Source organism: Dermacentor silvarum, chromosome 3 (assembly GCF_013339745.2).
Source record: "Dermacentor silvarum isolate Dsil-2018 chromosome 3, BIME_Dsil_1.4, whole genome shotgun sequence".
Classification (NCBI taxonomy): domain Eukaryota; kingdom Metazoa; phylum Arthropoda; class Arachnida; order Ixodida; family Ixodidae; genus Dermacentor; species Dermacentor silvarum.
The window spans coordinates 119,354,952-119,375,482 of record NC_051156.1 but is presented as its reverse complement, the minus strand read 5'-3'; the positions used below and the strand labels follow the sequence as shown (position 1 = coordinate 119,375,482).

The 20,531-nt window shown below is 47.8% G+C and overlaps 1 protein-coding gene across 1 annotated transcript in view; it reads left to right on the top strand.

Annotated features, from left to right (window-relative positions):
• Window positions 1-769: 769 nt before the first annotated feature.
• LOC119444713 (glucose dehydrogenase [FAD, quinone]) overlaps window positions 770-20,531 on the top strand; it is a 37,205-nt gene continuing 17,443 nt past the window's right edge. The window contains exons 1-5 of the mRNA XM_049664712.1: window positions 770-893; window positions 14,491-14,693; window positions 16,919-17,190; window positions 17,765-17,928; window positions 18,215-18,345. Of these exons, the coding sequence (XP_049520669.1) occupies window positions 770-893; window positions 14,491-14,693; window positions 16,919-17,190; window positions 17,765-17,928; window positions 18,215-18,345 (894 nt within the window). The remainder of the gene's footprint in view (window positions 894-14,490; window positions 14,694-16,918; window positions 17,191-17,764; window positions 17,929-18,214; window positions 18,346-20,531) is intronic.

Below are 20,531 nucleotides of genomic sequence, written 5' to 3'. Positions count from 1 at the left end.
CGTGCCAAAACACCACGACCTGATTATGAAGCACGTAGTAGTGTAACACTCCGGCTTAATTTTGACCGTGCGGGTTTATTTACCGTGAACACAATGCACGATACAGGAGCGCTTTCGCATTCCGCTCTTAGCGGAATGCATGCGAACGGGCCGCGGCGGGGAACGAACCGGCGACCTCGAGCTCGGCAGCTCAACGCCATAGCCACCCAGACACCGCGGCGGGTTTCTTCAAAGCCCCCAGCCAACTCAGAAAAAGAAATGACTCCTACAATACATCGGCGAAAAAAGACATTCGGAATTGATAACCAGATAAACGGCCCACTCATCAGCAACAAGAAATAGGCGTCAAGAAAGGAACCTTGTATCAGCAGTTCTACATCGAGATAGTTTCGATCACTCAGCTTATTATCAATCAGTCGAATCACCACGAAAGGGAACTTTTCTGAGCTTAAAATGGGGCATATCATGAGTCAGGCATGCGGCGGATCTTCAAAAAAGGCAACTAGAAGAAACGGGGGGGGGGGGGGGGGGGGGGGATGGATTACTGTTTTTTTTTTCATTTTGACAAAGCGCGTCATAAGCAATGTTATCACTGACTTCGCGTGATGCGAAAGTTAGTCACGCGGACATCGGAAAGGAGTCGCGGGAAATTAGGGATGCTTTATAAGGAGCCCCTTCAATCCTGCCGAGGACCATTTGGACGCGGAGCATATGTGTACGCGCACGAGCTAGCCGGAGTGAACCTCGCCAGAGCCTATCCACAGCCAAGATGTTCACCAAGGCGCAAGCCCTGGCCATGACGCAGATGATGGCGGTGATCTTCTCCAAGCTGCCAGCGCAAGAAGACTACTACGACTTCCGCGAACTCTCCGAGACATACGACTTCATCATCGGTGAGTGCTCTCTTTCTGGCCAAACGGTTGCACGGGCGTGTGTCTGGTGTGAGCAAAGTCAGAGTCCCACTTTACAGTAGCGAACACAGTCACTTTAGAGTGGCAGAGAATGCGGTTATTTCACGACTGCACCTAAGTTTTCTAATGGTGAAAAGTAGCTTAATCAAGAGGGAAACCGTAAGCTAACCTTCAATTTGGTTGCATTTCGTCCTTACTTAGTTTATCCGTGTTCCCGTCGGCCCTGCGGCCTGTGTAATCCCAGCAATTTCGAGGTATTCTTTCGTGTCCTAACCGTTTTAGTTTCATGCAGGAAAGGTCTCTCAAATGTAACGAAGTGAATTACTGCTTATTTGGTCCATAGCGTATATTTATCGCTTTGCAATAGGCCAGTGCTGGACTTAGGACGCCTTTGCCCATGCAAGCACGCAGTACACGTTCCCGCTTTCGTAACCGGCACCTATAGTTTTGGTTGTCGCACTAACTGTCACCTAAGCATAACTTAAACACTAAACACGAATGTTTAGTTGTATGACCAAAATAGTTACGGTGCTCCTCAGAGTGGCGCCTCTTATCGCGACACGGAGACTACAAAAGGACTACATTGCATTCTAAAGAAACGAAGGACTTAACCTGACAAATTCTGGTAACTTTTGCTAAATGCGATAAAATGTTTTGAAGTCTGTGACGTCACGCTAACGTACCCGCGCTCAGGGTACGACGCGATATTTCAGAATGGGAAGCTTGGTCGTGGTTTTATCCAGCAGTAATAAAGTTTCTCAATTTTCCATGTTCCATGCATTTTTCCATGCGTGTGTAAGGAGTAGGTGCATGTATTAAACAGGTACGTCAGTAAAGTATACACAAGCGATAAAGGTGTAATCAAGTTGAGTTGTTTTAGTTGTGTATTACCAATCAATGTTTTCCGCCACGATAACATATATACAGTTTCTGAAGCGTACCTTTCTATACTGATTTAGCGTTGCGCTTGTGTGTCACTTCAGAGGCTGATTTTCAATATTCACGGCACCCAGCACCCACAGAATGGAGGGGCACTGCAAAAGCGTACCCAAAAATGATAACTAAGGCATGAAACATCAATTCATTTTCTCCATAATGCAAATTATTTACCGCACGAGGCCGTAAGACAAATTAATTGAACTGTGGGATCGTGAACGAGTACAAAATACAATTTGTTGTTGACGTCATCATGGTCAGTTTATCCTGTTTTAACTGCTGAACGAGTGCCTCCCCCAGCTATGTCCGTTTACGTCAGTCGTGCGCCAGTTGACACCATATTATGTCGTATCCTCTTTTTGAGTTATAGAGCTTTGAAAACGGGATATGGTGAAATTCAACAACATGGCAGAGAATAACCAGCAGACAAGCATGATATAATGACACCTTACGAAGCACGTAGCAATTCCTAAGCCGAATGAATTATTGCAATCAGAGTGTGTAATACTGCCTATAGCTCAACTGACAACTGACAACAAAAACTGACGTAAAATATACACCGTTAGATAAACAGGTCCCTATTTTAATATGGACTAAGTTTACCATCGAAACTCGAACACAGATTTAAAGGCTACAGTAGAAGGAAGTTGTCCTCACCGCTGACCAGCAATTCATGCGCTAGAGGTATACCCACGTAGGAATACGATAGCAAGATGACCCTAAGTACTAAGAAGACAAGTAATCGTCAAAATTAAAGGAATTAACATTCTTTCAGACACTGTCAGACGATCGACCCTGTGCCAGACTTGAAGCCAGTTATCGAAGGAGCTAATAACCGGTCGAAGAGCTTTAAAATAAGCCTATAATAAGAAGAGTAATACTAAAAACGTGAATACGATAACAGGCGGAGTCATCGGAACTATCTCGACATAAAGCTCCTGATATAATCTCCTTTTCTTTACGCTTATCTCTTTTCTGGAGATGACTGGACCGTTTATCTGGAAATCAGCGCTTTCAACTTCTTTCTCTTTCTTATAGTTTTTTTTCTTTTATCTCTTTTTTTCGTTTTCTTTTTTTAGCGGACATACGGTATAGGAGTCAAAATTTTCTCTGTGTTGCCTGCGAGCTTCAAGGAACTAGTCGTGGTAGCCAAGGGGCTATGACGGTGTGCTTGTCACCTGGAGGTCGCGGGTTCGATGTCGGCGGCGTATGCCGCCTTTATCATGGAGACGAGATGCAAAAACCTCCCGTGTACTTAGGTTTAGGTGCCCCTTGAAGAACCTCGGGTGAGAAAAGCTAAACCGGAGTCCCCCACTATACGGCGTGCCTCTTAATCGGATCGTACACCCCCGAAGACGTGCAAAAAAATGTGGTTGATCCCTCTTATATAGGAATCGGTATAGAACACGAAAGTGAAACGTGTCTTCACAGAAGTAGTGTAATGTTTATTGCACATTGATATATAATGTCTATTGGTGTTTTGTGGCTAAAGCGCCCTTAGGCGTTGATGCACCCACGCTGACGCCTGGTGGCACGTCTCCTCCATCACGACTACCAACGTCGATGACCATGAGCAACCGTCGTGCATATGGAAGCTGCACTACGCTGCACACGCTAGCACAACGCGAAAGACGAAGCACGTAACTGACACACTAATACAACGCGCAAGACAAAGCACGTAACTGAATCGTCACCGAGTCAAATCAGCGCGTACAGCGCGTCGTAATTGCAGCCTCCGCGATCAACTTCAGAAACATTTTCAGAGCTAATTGCGGAGGCCACGCTCCGCTGTGCTGAGTACGGTGAACGCCAACTAGGTGGCGTTGGTAGTGCTTCTTGATGCCAGCGTCCCTTCGAATGCTGGCATCGAGGCGTCGTAGTGCTGAGACCACCGAAGCGTTCACTGTCGGTGCGCGTTAGTGTCATAATGCAGTACTTCTCTTTTCTGCTCGTAGGCGGCGGCACCGCCCCGAGCAAGAGCGCGGGTACACGGAGGAGTGTTAGATATATAAGGCGCGTCTGTGTAGCTCTCTGCAAATGCGTTTGTGGCGCAATGGGTTAAACGCTCGGCGATCTATCGTCGCGGACCGAGAGGTCGTGGGTTCGATTTCCAAATTTTGCATGTTTGTGGAACTTTTTCTTCTGGTTTCTTTCTTTGTATTATGTTCGTGTACATTGTAAGCTGACGTATTGCCGTGACGGAAATACGCTGCTACTTTCTGCAGCGTATGTAATTCCGGCAAATATCACCGGAAACCAAACTTGAATTGCCGAGGAGCATAACTGTGACGCCCTGTTTATGTTTCGCCATCCGGCAACCATGAAGCGAGTGTCCTTACGAAGCCGCGATCTCGTTCGCTTCATGATCGCCCGACGTGCCCGACGGTGTTGCAAGGCTGGGGCCGCTTATGAATTTCTCGTTCAACGTTTGCATAAGCATCAATAGTCTGGCATCTTCAACGAAAATGTTATGGACTCAAAATTTCATGATTACTTGACCAATGACCATGAAATCTGAGAAAAGGCTGAACATCGCCGCAGCCGCACAACGCAGCCTGGTATTTTCGTTTCGGAGCCTCGACTAGAATATGCTGACAACATTGTTGTGTACAGTTTTACTGGTTACGGCTGCATGCTGCTCGAGAATTGAACGTTTTCTGAGATCCCATGATCCGTAAACTTTTGTGGTTGACTGTACATATGTGGTGGTCGATGCGTATAAACTCAAAAAGGTTATGTAGAATTGCACTACATGGCAAGTTACACATTAATGCCGGCATTACATGAGAGGGGCATCAAGAAATCACACACATGTTGTTGCACGCACACATGGAAATCATAAGTGCCAGGCAAACCATACCGCACAATACATTCAGTAAAGTTGCTTTTGGTGGCTTCTCTCCGAGAGGTCAGGCTGGCCGCAAAAAAAAAAAAAAAAAAAAAAGCCATGCGCGCCCATCAGCTGTCGATGTAAAACGGCAAAACCACTGCCAGACAAACTTCTACTTCCCAAGGAGCAGTTGCTCCGCGAAAGCGATTATAGTCCGAAGAATACCAAGTGTTATTCTTGTTTGTTAGCTGCAACAGATTTTTAAATATAGCTTGTGGCAGATAGCAGAATTCTAACCCTTGAGCAAAATTACCCGGTGAGGCGGCCATGAATTCTACGAGAAATGAAAATGCTTAGTTAGAGAATTATCATAATTACACTGATTAACTTTTTTATTATTTATTTTACTGCACATATTAGGAATTATAGCCAGTGAGCTCGCATGGCGCGTCCCGTTGGAACGAATTCTCAAGGCTACACCAGATTCAAGATATTAATTTTCAATGTGTCTGACGAAATGCATTGACGTTCCAGTTACTTTTGTGCTTCAGTGCATAAAGCAGTGTTTTCATTAAAAAAAAAGTAAGTCGAACAACAGTGCATCTTTATCGCAAGTTGGACAGCGCACATCTCGAAACCGGGGCCATCCTCAGAATTCGTTCCAAGTCGACATGCTTTGCAAGCTCACTAGCTACAATTCCAAGATTGAAATATGTGCCGTCACGTAAATAATGAAAAATATAATTATTGTAATTATGCTTATTTAATTAAGCATCTTGATTTCTTCTACAAGGAATGGCTGCCTCATCGAGTAATTTGCTCGAGGGTTAGAATTGTGCCACCTGCCACAGGCATTTTCTTTTGTAATGTGCTGCAGCTAAAAAAAAAAAGGAACTATGCTAGAGCTGTGCCACAATCGAAAAATAGAGCAGCGCAGACGTTTTCCTACGGCTACTGCCTCGCACTAGTTGCACCGCAGCTAAAAGACCGCCGCTGCATTAGGAGAACATGCGGAGAAACGACGCGAGAAGTGACCAGATGTAATGAAACGGTTAACTCGGAGACCACGCAAACCGTCATACAAGCCCCCCCCCCTCCCCCCTTCCCTAAAAGACCCCTATCAAGGTCACATTGCTCCAGCATGCAACACATGCTTGTTTGGCTCTGGAAGGTGGCAGTTCAGACCAACTGAAGTTCAATCGATCACGCGTTGGGAGCAAGAGACTGCGTGATTGTGGTCTCTTGCTTGAGAGAGACTGCGTGATTGCGGAGAGGAAGAGTCGATATTATATGCAACCATTTAGGTAGCACGGCTAAGCGCCCCCCCCCCCCCCCCCTCTTGACTCAGCATGAAGTCTCGCAAATGATCAGGAAACAAGGATGAGTTCGTCCGGAAATATCGCTTTCGCGGCGTGATTTCAGACCGCTACCTGTGGTGGACTCACAATTTGACCGCACTTTAGGACCAAATTATTTGCATCACAGATGATCTCCGCATAGTGGCGTGCACCAAATTGGGAGGAACGGCTGCGTTTCTGCTGGACGCGTTCATTCAGCTCTTGTTCACCAGAGAATCGCTTACTTCACACCTGCCTTGCACTACTTGGCTGCGACCTCACTTCATCGAGTACAGCTGTTACAGGCTCCGAGATTACGCGTATGCCTAGGAGCACCACTAGCTACGTCCAGCCACCTGTCTATAATAGAAGCACGGGAGCCGCAACTTACTGCAATTTGCTGCCTGGAAACGTGCCCGAAACTGTTCTGACTTCCTACTCAGCATTCCTCTCATCCACTTTTTTCGTTGGTGGAGAACCGTCCGGGTGAGAAGAAAGAGACCTTGTTCAGAGTGTAAATCATGAGTTTGACAATCGGCTTTTTGGCATTTAGACCTCTGCTACGCTCCATGGCTTCTACGGGTACCGAAAATAGAAACGTCAATTGAAGGCCTATAATAAAAGCAAAGTCTTGACGTTAGCAACAGCACAAATATTATTACATCAACTATTTGAACAGTATTGGGACTCTATATTCACGTTTGCACACGCGGTTCTGTCCACAAAGAAAGCGATAGCAGCTTATATGGCACCAGTTTTTCATCATCAGTTTACCAGACTTTGTAAACTGATGACATTGACCAATTTATTCTGTTGTAAGTTCAACGGCTAGTACTAATTCCAAATGTGCGCAGAGTGTTACTGCCCCCTCTGCGTTTGGGAATGCAGGAATCCTTCATTATTCAGGCCCATAGAGACACATCAAGCGCATGCGTGTCGCAGCTAACGTTGGCCGAACTGCTCAACGAAAAGAAAGATGTAAAAAAAGAACACAGTGCAAGAAACCGTTAAAAGACCCATGGCGTTCAGTCGTCACAAGTCTGACGACCAAAGACCGTACGTATGAAAATCATATCTTGCATCAAGTTTTTTTTTATCTTTTTCTTTTCTCTTTACAGCTTGGCTAACGTTAGCCGGGGCACCCTACACAAGGCCCTAAGAACGCCTGAAGCCACAAGCACGAAAATTAGACAAATCCACATATACTATCACTCATTCCCGTGCTAGTGCGAACGATCGCAGCACAAGATTTCTCTCTGGTAATTTTTGTAGGAAACTGTGTAGTCGCGCCAGTTTACACACGCGCTGTCTCGCGCGAGAGCATTCAGTTGCGGGGCAATTTTGTCGGCGATACCTACGGCGCGTCCTACCGAGATGCCCCGTTTCGACTTTTTACTGCACTAATGTTTCTATTAAATTGATACGAAAAGTCTGTGGAACCTTCGTGATTTGTCACGCTCGTTTTCTATACTAATTCTTGGTATGAAATGGGAGTTCAAGTTCTGCCAACGTTGTCGTATCTTTCAAAGCAGGACTACAGACGTGCCACCTTACACGATTCTCTCTGTCTCTCTGGTGAGACCGTAAATTTCGACTGAATGGTTCTTCGGCTATGCAAGCTTTGCGAAGCGTAACCAGTGCAGGCGGCAGAACTTTTCTCTCTTCAGGCGCCTATTAAACTAATTTCTCTCGCGTAAACATCCAAAACGAAAAATAGAGCCTTTGAGCTCGTGGTCGTCGTTGCGACCGTTACATCTAAACGGCATCGAGGCATGGTGGTACAGTTTTATTTACTGACTCCCTGCAGCCCAGATAAAGCTAGCAGAGCTCTTTTTCCGTCAGCCAGGAAAGCGAGTTGACGCTGCGCCGTGGTCCCTATTGGGCAGCAGAAATGGGCGTCATGTTTATTAATAAATCACTACTACTACACCGACGCAAGTGAACCATCCGCGGCGTGTTGATCCGCGACCTTGTCATCTACTGGGAAGAGAAGACGGGGAGTTTTGAAGTCCGCTGGGAGCGGTATAGTTCGAATGACAGCCAGTTGTGAATGTCGTTCTCTATATAGAAAGGCGTTCGCCTTCCATTTTCAAGTCTTATACGGAGTACTATACGGTGCTTCGACCCGTCGCTAGCGCCGTGGCAATGGCGTCGCGATGCTTAGCGTGTGGTCGCGGGTTCAATCTCGACCGCGGAGGCCGCATTCCGATGGCGGTGGAATGCAAACGATTGTGTTCCGTGCTTTGGTTGCATGTTAAAGGACCACGGATGGCCAAAATTACTACGTGGTCCCCCACTACGGCGTGTCTCATAATCAGATCACGGCTATGGCACGTAAAACACCAGAATTTTTTTTTTTTTTTGATGCGTTGGCATAGGAGTGTCAAAGAGGAAAAACGTGTTACGCCAAATCTATCCCCTCTGTTTCCCTTCTCCTCGTATATCAGGATAAGAAGGGAAACAGACGGGCTTGATTAGGCTTCATATATATATATATATATATATATATCGAGGGCGGTGCAACTTAAGGTGGTCTGCTCCGGGCCACCGTCGTCAGTTGCACTTGGCTCCCCGAAAAGGAAAGGAAGGACGTGTGTCGAATGAGCTCCTAAGCAACACTTTGTTATCGTGTAGAACGTGATTTAAATCACGGATCCAGGACCATGAAGAGGCGCGACGTAATGATAACGCATATCTCTCGCGTTTACCGCTAAATCGCCACTGATTTTCATTTTAGGCGCATCGTTCCCGATGAAAACACACCTCGGAGGGAAAAGCGGCAGCAGTTTTATTGCATCAAAAGGACGGTACGTTGCGCACGTTGGTAATCCAGTTTTATTGCGATAGCATAACCATGCGGACACCCAGGCGCGTTCCCATCGTCGTGCTGTTATGAATACCGACGGCGAACGCGCTGCCTGCGCTTCCATGGTTTAGGTTTCCAGAGACGCGAAGTGCGTTTGAGTGCAGGAACTACAAAGCCAAGTGTTCGCACCGTCCCGCTCGCGACTTTACAATTGCTAGTAGGTACAACGGGGCGTGGCACTGCGGGTCACGTGACTTCCGCTTAACACGTGTTCTCATGACAATCGTGGAGCTCCTAGGTGCCTAGGGACATAATCGCTTAGGGACTTTTGAGGCACTGGTTTGCGCGGCTGCGCGTCGGCTGCTAGTTACCGAGCGTGGCTATCTTCGGTACCGCGCGCAGCGACCTTGCCGAGCGCGGCTCCTACGTGCGCAGGGAGCGAATCGTTTAGAGCGCGTTGAATGTCTGGCGGTGTCTGGCCCACACCGGCCGCGCTTTATTATGGTAGCATTTGTTCTAGTGGAGGAAATCCTTGCAATAGTGGTGGTGTGGCATGACGGCTTTTGATCTCGGTGAACTGTGGTGGTGTAAACAAGCGGATACTGCTCGTGTTTGTGCCCCGGTGCCGCGGTGTCGGGCGCCGACACGAAGCGGCGGCCGTTGGGGTTTGGCGGAGCGCAGCATAGCAAAATGATATGTCATGATAGGTCATGACATAAATGCCATGATATGTGTTTCATGTAGGTCAAGAAAGAGCCGCCTACGTCTTGGTGCTCTTATGGCCGTTTCGTTAACTTGGTATGTAACTAGAATGGGTTTGGACGTGGTTACTAAGTGACGGAAACACTAAAGGATGATGGCAGAAGTCATAGTCATAAGTATGACTCAACAAAAATGACAATGATTCAGCGAAAAAAAGATTAGCACTAAAAAAACACTGAAATGGGTTCGGACATAAATGATAGGTCATGACATGAATGTGACGACATGCGTGTCATGTAGATCATGAAACAACCGCCTAGGCCTCAGTGCTCTCATGGTCGTTTCGTTAACTTGGTAGGCTCCCCGCGCACTGCTTCGTATAACATAGATTCCCACAGAGCGTGGGATCTGCCCGCTTTTTTTTTATTTGGCGTGTTGCTACGCTGCGCTCCGCAACACCCCAACTAAAACGCGTTGCATGTAGGCTCCCTACGGCACCGGGGTACAAACGCGAGCAGTATCCGCTTGCGCAAGAGCGGACGCAATTTTCTCTCTTGCACCCGCTTGTCCTCGCGCCTGCGGACAAACGACTGGCGGTCCCTCCAAAGACCGTCTCGTGCCAGACCAGTGCCTCAAAACTCCCTAAGCGATTATGTCCCTAGGCACCCAGGCGCTCCACGATTGCCATGACAACACGTGTTAAACGGAAGTCACGTGACCCGCAGTGCCACGCCCCCGCTGCAGCTACTAGCAATAGGTGACCCGTAAAATAGCAAGGGATTGTGGGATGCGCCGTCGGCTAGCTGCTTCCGGTTCGAGTCAGCGCAGCCGCCGCCACCGCTGCGCCGTTGAATTCCATTGATGCGCTTGCAGTCCGTTCTTCTTTCTGGTGTTTTACGTGCCAAAACCGGTTCTGATTATGAGGCAAGTCGTAGTGGAGGGCTCCGGGTTAATTTTGACCGCCTGGGGTTCTTTAATATGCACTACAACGCAAGCACACGGGCGTTTTCGCATTTCGCCTCCATCGAAATGCGGCCCCCGCGAGCTCGTGCTCAGCAGCACAACGCCTTAGCTGACTGAGCCACTTGCACTTGCAGTCCGGCTTTGTCCCACCCGAAGATTAACCGGTTGCAGGTGCGTAGCAAAACCATCGTCGGCTGTTCAGCCGTTGGCGGCTCAAATTCAAGCGTTAAAGGTGAACGCATGTAACTACTGCCTTGCAGCAACCCTTGATGAGTCAGCTGTGCACAAGCATCAGAAGAATGGCTGCCACTTCCAAAATTGTAACAAGACAGAGACCATCCGTGAACAAAACGAAAATGAACGTACAGTGCCACTTATCAGGCGGCGATTAGCTGTGGGCCACACGGAATTATTCCCCAAGATATTTCTTTCTCTAACATTGACTCAGGCAACCAGAACTATGTCAGTACTCGCATGCACATAAAGTGCTATTAAAGAAACGAGGTTTTACGGCGCGAATTTAAGCGGGACATAGCGAGATACATACATAATACTCGTAACCAACTAGCCCTCCTTAGCTCCCTTAGCACAGATAGAGATAATGCGCAGCCGTAATTTGACGGCGATACGGCCATTGCTGACAAAAAAAAAAAAAAAGCGAGAGCGTCTAACTACGTACCACTTCTAATGAACGTAGAGTTTCGACCGAGAAATGCCGTTGAGAGCGCGCAAAATTATTATTTTCAGTGCTGGCTGCGCCGTTAACCGACGATATCGGTTTTTAGCTATGATCACAGAACAGCACGCACCGCTGTAGCCATCGCCTCACCACCCGATTTTCTAAGTAATGCTTCTATACGCTTGATAAATTATGGAATAACGATAACTTTTTCACCTGTCTAACTGACCCGCGGGCAGATCAGTTAGTGACAGTGCGTCCAAGCAACGGCAAATGTCTTAGAGTAAACCCTGGCAGAAACAAAAAAGACCGCCGAAACGAAAACCACAGTTCCTTTATGAATAAAAGCGTATCCTTGCCTTTCTTGACTCGTCATCGTCGCGCCCAGATTGAACTGAAACCTAGAAATCAGCTGCATGATTGGTACGACATTGCTGGTCGACAAAGCGGACGGAAAGCTTCGCACGACTGACAGTTGAAACCGCGTAGAAAAACACGTGCGCCGGGCATGCCGCCGATGCCGCCGCGTCGTCCGTCGAACCGGAAGCTGCTAGCAGACGGCGCGCCCCACAATTCCCTGCGATTGCTCATTTTACGGCTCAGCTCAGCCGGCGCTTCAGGGCAGCGTTCTTCTGGCTTCTGCTGTTGGCACGAGCCTCGCCTGCAGCCTTCTTGCCGAGCATCCGTGTGCACACGACACCGTGGCGCATTCGCTGGTCTGAGCGGAACGAACAATAAGCGACAAGCTAAATCAGGGAAAACTAATTGTTGGGCCAGTCGGTCTTGCACCGGTGACGAGGAAAGTTAGCCCAAGAAAGAGACAACGCACGCAGGAATGGCAGTTCCTGTGTGCGTTGTCTCTTTGCAGCGCTAATTTCCGTCGTCAGAAATCCATATAATCCTTTCACTGGGCACCCCGACAAACTCTACGGTTTTCCGTCGGCGTAATCTCGTTCTTCGCCATCGATGTGAACTCCTGCAGCACCACTGCCGCCGTTCCGCACCGCGCCAGCGTTGTGAGACGCCTGGCACGGCCGCTGGATAAAAAAAAAAAAAAAAAAAAAAAGTGCGGCCTGCCGCGTGCATCGAAAACGATGTGTGTTGTCTGGCATCGGCATACCAAATGCGTCAGGAACGCTCTTGGAACGCCGTCGCGCGTGCAAGCCGATGAGTTCCATCGCCGATGACTAGCGCCGTTCGGCCCAGCCAAGCGGCCGACAATGCAACTACGGCTGTCACATTCGCTCCCATTGCAATGCGCCCGACGCGGCAGGCCGCACCTTTTTTTTTTTTGTCAGGGCGCTGTTCCTGGTGCACAAGATGCAGAAGTGGTCACTTGTAAACCTCCTCCCATGACGTTTTCCACCGACCACGTGTCCAGCGTGCTCCGCCGGGCAAAGTCGCCTCCATGTATTGTTATAAAATCGTGTGAGGATCTCAAGCGCAACGGTAAACCTCTGTTTCAATGTAGCGCCTTCGGGCGACACTGCTAATTTTGTAGCGTTAGCTACACTGGCCTAGCCAAGCCCGTTTCGCGCGGCACATCAAGAGCCGTGCTGCGCATGCGCAAGGATCAGTGATGTCACACGGCTTGCGCACCGAAGCCACCGGAGCCGGCACCTCTCGCGCGCTCCGCCGCCGCCGCCGCGCGCGACTCACCGCCGCCGGTCTGCGCATTCCAGAGGAGTGACGTCGTAGCCGTGGTAGACGCACTGGCGCCGGCGCGCGCTCGCTGTGCAGTCGCCGTCTGACACTGCGCTGGAGCCGCTGCGCTTCTGACTGGCGTTTGCCAGTGTGGTATAGCCATGGAGAAGGAGAGCGCAAATGCTGCTCAACAGCGCAGAAGAACGGAGAAGCTTGACTCATCGGATCCCGAAGTAGTTGCCTGGCAATTAGCGGTTGAGCGTAGGAGACAACCAGGAAAGCTAAGAATAATCAGCTGAACCTTTGCTAACGCTACGTATATCCTGGCATAGCCGAGCTAAACCACTGCAACTTTTTTTTTGCACGAGTCACCTTGGCTTGCCTGTCCATTTCCTCGTGATAGTCGCCCACTCTTTTATTCGTGTAGAAAGCGCATTAACCGCGATCGAGAATTCTTTTTCAACTTCCGCAGAGCGTCATGCTGTGGCGCCCGTTTTTTACCGGATATGGTATACATTGCGGGCGCCTGTTTCAGGAACAATTTGAACAAAACATCTTCATTGCTCACTATAATCAAGGAACCTTCTCGGCTCTGATAGCCGGTCATAAGCGAATCTGTAATCGACATCCAAGTCAATATTGTCCAACGTAGCATTGGTCACATGCTGTTGCCTTTTCTATAGTGTCCAGGTCAGTGCATGCGGCTGCCGTAATAGCAGACTATGTTCCTTTATGCTGGGGCGGAGAAAAATAGACAAACTGACCTTGTTTCATCATTGAATTAGCTGATCAAGATGTCTGGCTTGCTGTTTGTTTACGCCTGGGGCCGAATTCGCAAAGGTTCTTTTGTTCGTAAGAGCTGCTTGCCATTGGCCGGCCGCCGTAGCTAATTTGGCCAACGTTACGACTGGTTTACATCTGCACTTACGAACAATTTCTAGCGTAAGAACATTTTTGCCAGCACATCCTGTTACAGTCAATGCCACGTCTCCTCTAGCCCATCTATACTGCACCTGTAACTTGACAGCTGGTGCGGAAGCGCGTATCACTTTTGCCAATTTTAATAACAGCTTTGCTAACGTCAGGCCTAACGGCAAGTAACCAAAGATTCAGACCCCGTGCTGTTCTTGTCGTAACTTCCGGCCAGATGTGGCGCTTATATGTAGCAGTGTGGAAAATCGGCACTTCAGTGGAAGTTACTGTGTTTCGAAAGAGAGTACATAAATTGGAAAAGCGCGTAGGTTAACCGGAACAGACACATGTGGTTTGGTACGCTATACACTGAGGGAGGGGCAAGGCCACGTTAATAAAGTGTATTCAATATCTATGCACTGTTCACATTTCCGTTTCCTTGTCCCTTGCATGATTTAATCAGCTTTATTTTCTTCCGAATTTGCCGTGCAATTGTCTATCACCTGTTTAATGTTTACTGCAATAGTAATTGTACATATATGTGATGTATACTTGATGATTTCACATCGAACACAATGCATTTGAGCCCTTGAATTATTCTGTCGTGTTTTGGCCACCCACTGCGGCGGTCTGGGCCATGACCGTGGGGCGTATAGGCCGCGTTGAAAGCCTGTCTTTTTATGCCACACCTCGTTGGCATCTTACACTGTCCGTATAAAGGCAAATCGAAACGCTCACCAATGTGTCGTAATGAATGTTCCCTCGTGCAGTGGGTGGCGGGTCGGCGGGTGCCCTCTTGGCCAACCGTCTGTCGGCCAAGCCCTCCCTTCGCGTGCTCCTGCTCGAAGCCGGAGGAGTGGAAGACACCCTGAGCGCCGTGCCACTGATGGCAACACTTCAGCTTCAGGGACCCAAGGACTGGGCCTACTGGACGGAGCCCCAAAGAAACGCATGCCTCGCGCTCACCGACCAGGTACGCAGCTTTTCGTGGCCTCAGTTCTGTGCCAGTTTTTTTTTTATTTTTTTTACTGTGATCTCGTGCCTCAAGTCTATATAGTTCAACAGCGACATGCTTCAGCAGTACGGCGGCGGGAATGTCCCCAGTCATCTAGATTTTTGTCAAAAGAAGAATAAAAAGAAGCATGCCTTCTAGGAATGATAATCAACGTCGTGGCTGTTAAAAGGGCCGCTGTGCATATTCTAGCTCGTGAACTTGGATTGAGAACTTGTCACTTACGTGCCACGACTTGTGATATACTCGCAGGAAAACGTGCCTGAGTGCTTTTTGCATCGCTGTGGCTCTGTTGCAGGAGGCGTCAACATCTCCTTACAAACATTTGATTTAAAAAGGAGAGAGAGAGATAGAGAAACACTAGGTCGCTTTAAACTGATAAAATACTCTTTCAAAACTCCACTTTTTTTAAAGTCACAAGTTACATTTTATTTGTTAATAAAATAAAGCCTTTGGCTTTCTTCTTTCACTGCTTTTGAATTTTTTTTCGTACAGTAATATGACGTCACAGATTTCAAAGTATTTCTCCGCATATTGGCTGTCGTGGCTCAGTAATACCTACTGAAACTTGCCGAGTCATTGGCTCTTTTAGAATGCAATGTTGGCCGTCTTGACCGATAAAAGTTCGGGCCAAGGCAAGTAAGTCTCCTCTCAGTAATGCTGGCTCCAGCGACATTCCCTGTTCGGCCTGACTACAACTCCAGCCAGACGCCACCAAAACCAATGACGTCACGGGGAGCAGGTGCAGGAACTTCAAGGTGGCGTCGCCACCTGTCATTCGTTTTCGCGCGTTTTCTGGCTAGCCAAGCCTCTCTTTATTATTTTAATAGCGAGTTTATGTGCTATTCTAGAAAGGCAATTTACGAACGCAGCTCAAATTCTTTTTTTTACAGCGAAGCTGTCTAAGCCTAGGTTCTGGCGGATCGCGTCCGCGCACAATACGACGCCTAGAACAATTTTCGGCTCCATGTGCGTGGTGGTTTGGCTCCATGTGCGTGGTGGTTTCGCTCCACGTGCGTGGCAGTTTCCCGCCAGTTGTGCCTTAGCACAGGTGTCAAAACGGAGGATGGATGTCCCATTGTCATAGCCCTCGCCACCACCGATGCCTCCTTCAGAAGTGTCGCGATACTCGGCGACGGCACGTCCCACCAATCGTTGTGCCCCTTTGTCTCGTGACGTAGAGATCGCGCTAGCGCTGTTAGCAGTTGACCTTTAGATTTGCTATGGGACGGACGCTCGCTTAATCACATCTTCCAGGATCCTGACGTCAGGATCCTGACGATGTCGTGCAGTGTGCCGTGGCTATGAGCGCTGTGGCTTATACGCTAGTCTACGATGATGGGGCGTACTTGGCGCCGCAAACGCAGTATTTGGCCTTCGGCCGGGGGAAAACAGGACGCCGGTGTGCATGCTCTTTGACGAACATGCCGAAGACGCTCAATATAGCCAATTAGTAGCGCACCCAGGATCTCTGCCAGGGGGAGGGGGGGGGGTTGAATTGTTGTGTGGGGGGGGGGGGGGAAAGGAAGCACTTTGCAGAATAAGCAATTTCTTTGCTTTAGCCAGAGGAATCCAACAGCAGATAAAATGCCTAATAATTATAATAATATAATGATACCAATTATGATTACAATGTTTATTTCTTCAGCGTTTTACTCAAAGTAATTTAAGAGTGAATGAATAAATACAAGACAGTGATAGAGTGTTTTTCTTGATCAGGAAAATTCGACCTCAAGCCACCTCCTGAATTGTAATGACAATGTGAACATAGCACTGAAGGTACACGTTAGACTGGTGGGGCTAGACGCGTGGGGGGTGGGGGTTTACTCGGCCTCAGGGGGGGGAGGGGTGCTACAACACCCCCCCCCCCCCCCCTGCGTCACTGGAGCCAATAGTGACAAGCTATAATTTCACTATAGAAGGTATTCACTATAGCTGACCCACCATAGTCACAGCTACTACAGTTGCTACTTTTTACATTTACATACTTGTATACTACAGTTATCCTACTCGAGATTATACTGCATGGTTTTTTTATTGATTTTATTGTATCATTCTTGAATCTTTTTTTTCTCCACTTCCGGCAACTAAGTTGTGGAATTGGCAGTAAGCTTAAATAAATACGCAGAACCGTGAACCGTTACATTCTCACGTCCTTTCTCCGTAAATCCCCGAACGTTACACAGCGCAGTCCGTGGCCGCGTGGCAAGGTGCTGGGCGGCTGCTCGGCCCTGAACTTCATGCTGTACGTGCGCGGCCACCCCGAGGACTACGACCGCTGGAGCCGGGTGCACGGCGCCACCGGATGGGACTGGGAGAGTGTGCTGCCCTTCTTCAAACGCTTCGAGGACCAGACCGACATTCGCCTGGCTTCGTCCGGTACCGTCCTTTCACCGCACATCATGACTGCGAGCCATTTAGAGGGTGTAGCGACCTGTATTTTTAAAACTTGTCTAATGTCGCCAGACAGCGAATATACAAGACGCCGCTTCCCAATAGTTGGGAAGTGGCTTCTTTGAGGACGAGAAAAAAAAGATTAAGGAGATGTAGACAAAACTCTAGAATGAAAAGAATGTATAGCGTACCTGATTAACTCAAGCAGGCTAGGTGACTATATCTCACCGCCCCGTTTCGAAGGAGATCTAAAAAATCATGATCATCATCATGGTCAATGTTTATTGTGCATGGTTAGGGCCGCGTCAGTCTTCTTTCGGCGCATTTTTTCATGCGGGAACAGTGGATCAGTAGAACACTGCAATGCACTTGTCTCTCTCAAAGCTCTACAATTACGGCCATATGCACCACAGTGAAAACGCAGTATCCATACGAAACTAGCCATTCATAGTAGAGTACCCGCAGTGCGTGTTTTGGTACACTGCAACATTACATCGCCCTCCGCCCCGATGCTGTGCGCATCAGAAATGATTCGAACTGTCGTCGAAGTAAACTGTCAAACTCTACTCCTGGTGGCTAAACGTACGCGCAGCCTGACGATTTGTTGGGAAGCGCCCACCTCTTCGTGGTTATTTAAGGTACCTCGCGTTGAAAATTGCTGCAGGCATGTACGGCTTGGGAGGCGAGCTGACCGTGTCCATGCCCGCGTCAAACACACCGCTCGCCAGGACATTCTTGGACGCTGGCAAGGAACTGGGCTACGACATCGTTGACTACAACGCCGGACGCGGCCACATGATAGGTGAGGCCGCACTTGGTGGAATCTTTTGGTTCTAAGCCTGATGTTCTCAATCTCAAGTTGTGGAAATGTGCTATGTGTCAGAGGCAATCGAAAATACCCTTAAAATAAATAAAGAGTACTTGTATACTTACTGGCACTTTCAGTAAGGTGTTCTTGAAAGTAAGCGCTTGCATATATTGAACTTTGCTTCGTCTTTGTCTGCTTCCGTGCCGTACTTGTCTTCAAGACGGTATCGATCAGTTAACCATCATAACCCAATGAAGCACGTTTCTGTGCATGCGCGCAGGGTTCTCGACCTTCCAGACTACCATGCGCAACGGTTCCCGCTGGAGCACAGCCAGCGCCTTCCTCAGGCCCGTGTCCGGTCCCGCGGGAAGAAAGAACTTGCACATCTCCCTGCACTCGACGGCCAACAGGGTGCGTGGTACACTATAAGTAGGGTTATATGACGAATTAATGCTGAATGACGAAGCGATTAGCGTGTACGCCTTGACCGAAACGCATCTACGAGATTTGGAGCAGCCGCCTATTATTGGCAATTTTGTATGGGAACTGTGCAATAGAATGACTGGTTCAAGGAAAGGCGGAGGCGTAGGCATGCTAATTAGGCGAGGTCTGAAGTGGCAAAGGGAAAGAGAGACATGTAAGGAGCGTTTATGGATTAGCGGGACATGGCAAGGCAAGAAGACGTGGCTAGGAGTAGCTTACCAATGGACAGGTAGTGGCAGCAGGGAAAAAAATAAGGAATTGATTGATTGCATTAGAAACGATATTGATGAGTTCAATAAATCGGGCCAGGTGATATTAGTGGGAGATATGAACGCGCACATGGACGATTTAGATGGATATACTGATTAGGCAGTTCTTTATAGTGCTGGATCTGTGCGATGAACAGAGCCTTATAGTAGTTAACAGCGATAATAAGTGTCGAACAGGTAACGAGGTAATGCGGAAATAGGCCTTCATGTATCGTCTGCGCCTTAGTCTCAGAAATGGTCTACGAACCGCTAGACCAAATGATAAGAGACACCATGGAAAAATAGCCCGTGTAGTGATCATAGACGTTTAACAGTAAAGTATGGGAGACATACTAACGCAAAACATCAACCAATAGCATTAGAATTTCTAAAACTGAATAAGGAGTAAATTACAGGGATTGCAAAAAAAAAAACAGAGAAGAAAATGTAGGCTTTTCCTACACCAGTCGGGGAATATAAGGAACTCGTATACGTTATGCAGCAGGAAATAAGACAGACACGGCAAGAAGATTGTTGAATTGGAAAGAGCAAACCACGTAATTGTTTGAACAAGGAAATGAAGCAAGCTATAGAAGAGCGTAAGCAGGCGTCTAGGGATCACCGAAAAGCCAAAAAGTTGGGATTACAGGAAGAAGAGGTGCTCCTTAGATGGAACAAATACCGATAAAAGAAAAGGGTAGCGACTCAGCTCGTGCAAGAGAAAATTAGATGCGCAACTGAACGTTCGGTGCATAACATTCGCAAAAGAGTCATAGGCGCCCCAAGAAGATTCTGTAACCATATAAGAGCACTCGGAACTCCAACTAAAAATTCTCAAACGGCTATAAAGGATGAAGGCGGTAACATCTACGAAGAAGACGATGCGCTGCCGTACATCACTGACTTATTAGGGATAACTTCGACACGAAAGAAAGCGTAGTGCAGACTACAACATATCCAGCCACAACAGAGAAGCCTGAGAGATCAAAATTTAGCATAAAAAGCCTTTATTGGAAAACATCAGAAAAACATGTCCCTAATAACACGACAGCAGGAACCGATAAAATCCTAATACAGCTAATCAAAAATCTCGGTCCAAAGAGCAAGGCACTGCTGACTAATGCCATAGAACATGAGCGCGATTAGAACGAAGAAAATTCCGGTTGGATAGCGGGAAAGCAAGATGAATCACATCTACAAAGACAAAGGTGATAAGGATAACACGAGCTCGTACAGGCCAGTTACAGTAACGTAGGCGATATACAGAATGGCAATAGAAGCCATAAAATTAGAACTCTCGAAGTGGGTGGGGAAAATGGTGTACTGGGGCAATTACAGAATGGGTTCAGGCCAGGGAGACGCTTAGAGGATAATATGTTTGTAGTAACTCAGTGCATAGAGATTTCAGTACCTCAGAATAGACCTTTATCGATAGCATTTCTAGATATTAAAGGAGCCTATGATAACGTAGACAGGGAATTGTTATGGGATATTCGTAAGCATGAAGGCATAGATGACGATTTCGGGGAGCTGCTGAGGCAGATATACAGAGACAACCAAGTACAAGTTGTATGGGAAGGTTGAAAAGGTAATGAAATGGTGGGAATTCACCAAGGACCGAAGCAAGGGTGTCTTCTGTCTCCATTGTTGTTCACGATTAATGTTAAAAGCATAGAAAGCCGACTGTAAAACAGCGAATTAGGGTTTGATCTATCCTACATGCGTAATGAACAAATGGTGCAACAGAAGGTTCCTGGACTGATGTATGCGGACGACATACGAGTAGTGCTACTAGCGGGCAATCCAAGAGATTTAAAGCCACTTGCGATTATCTGCGGCAACGCAGCGACAAATCTAGGCCTTAAG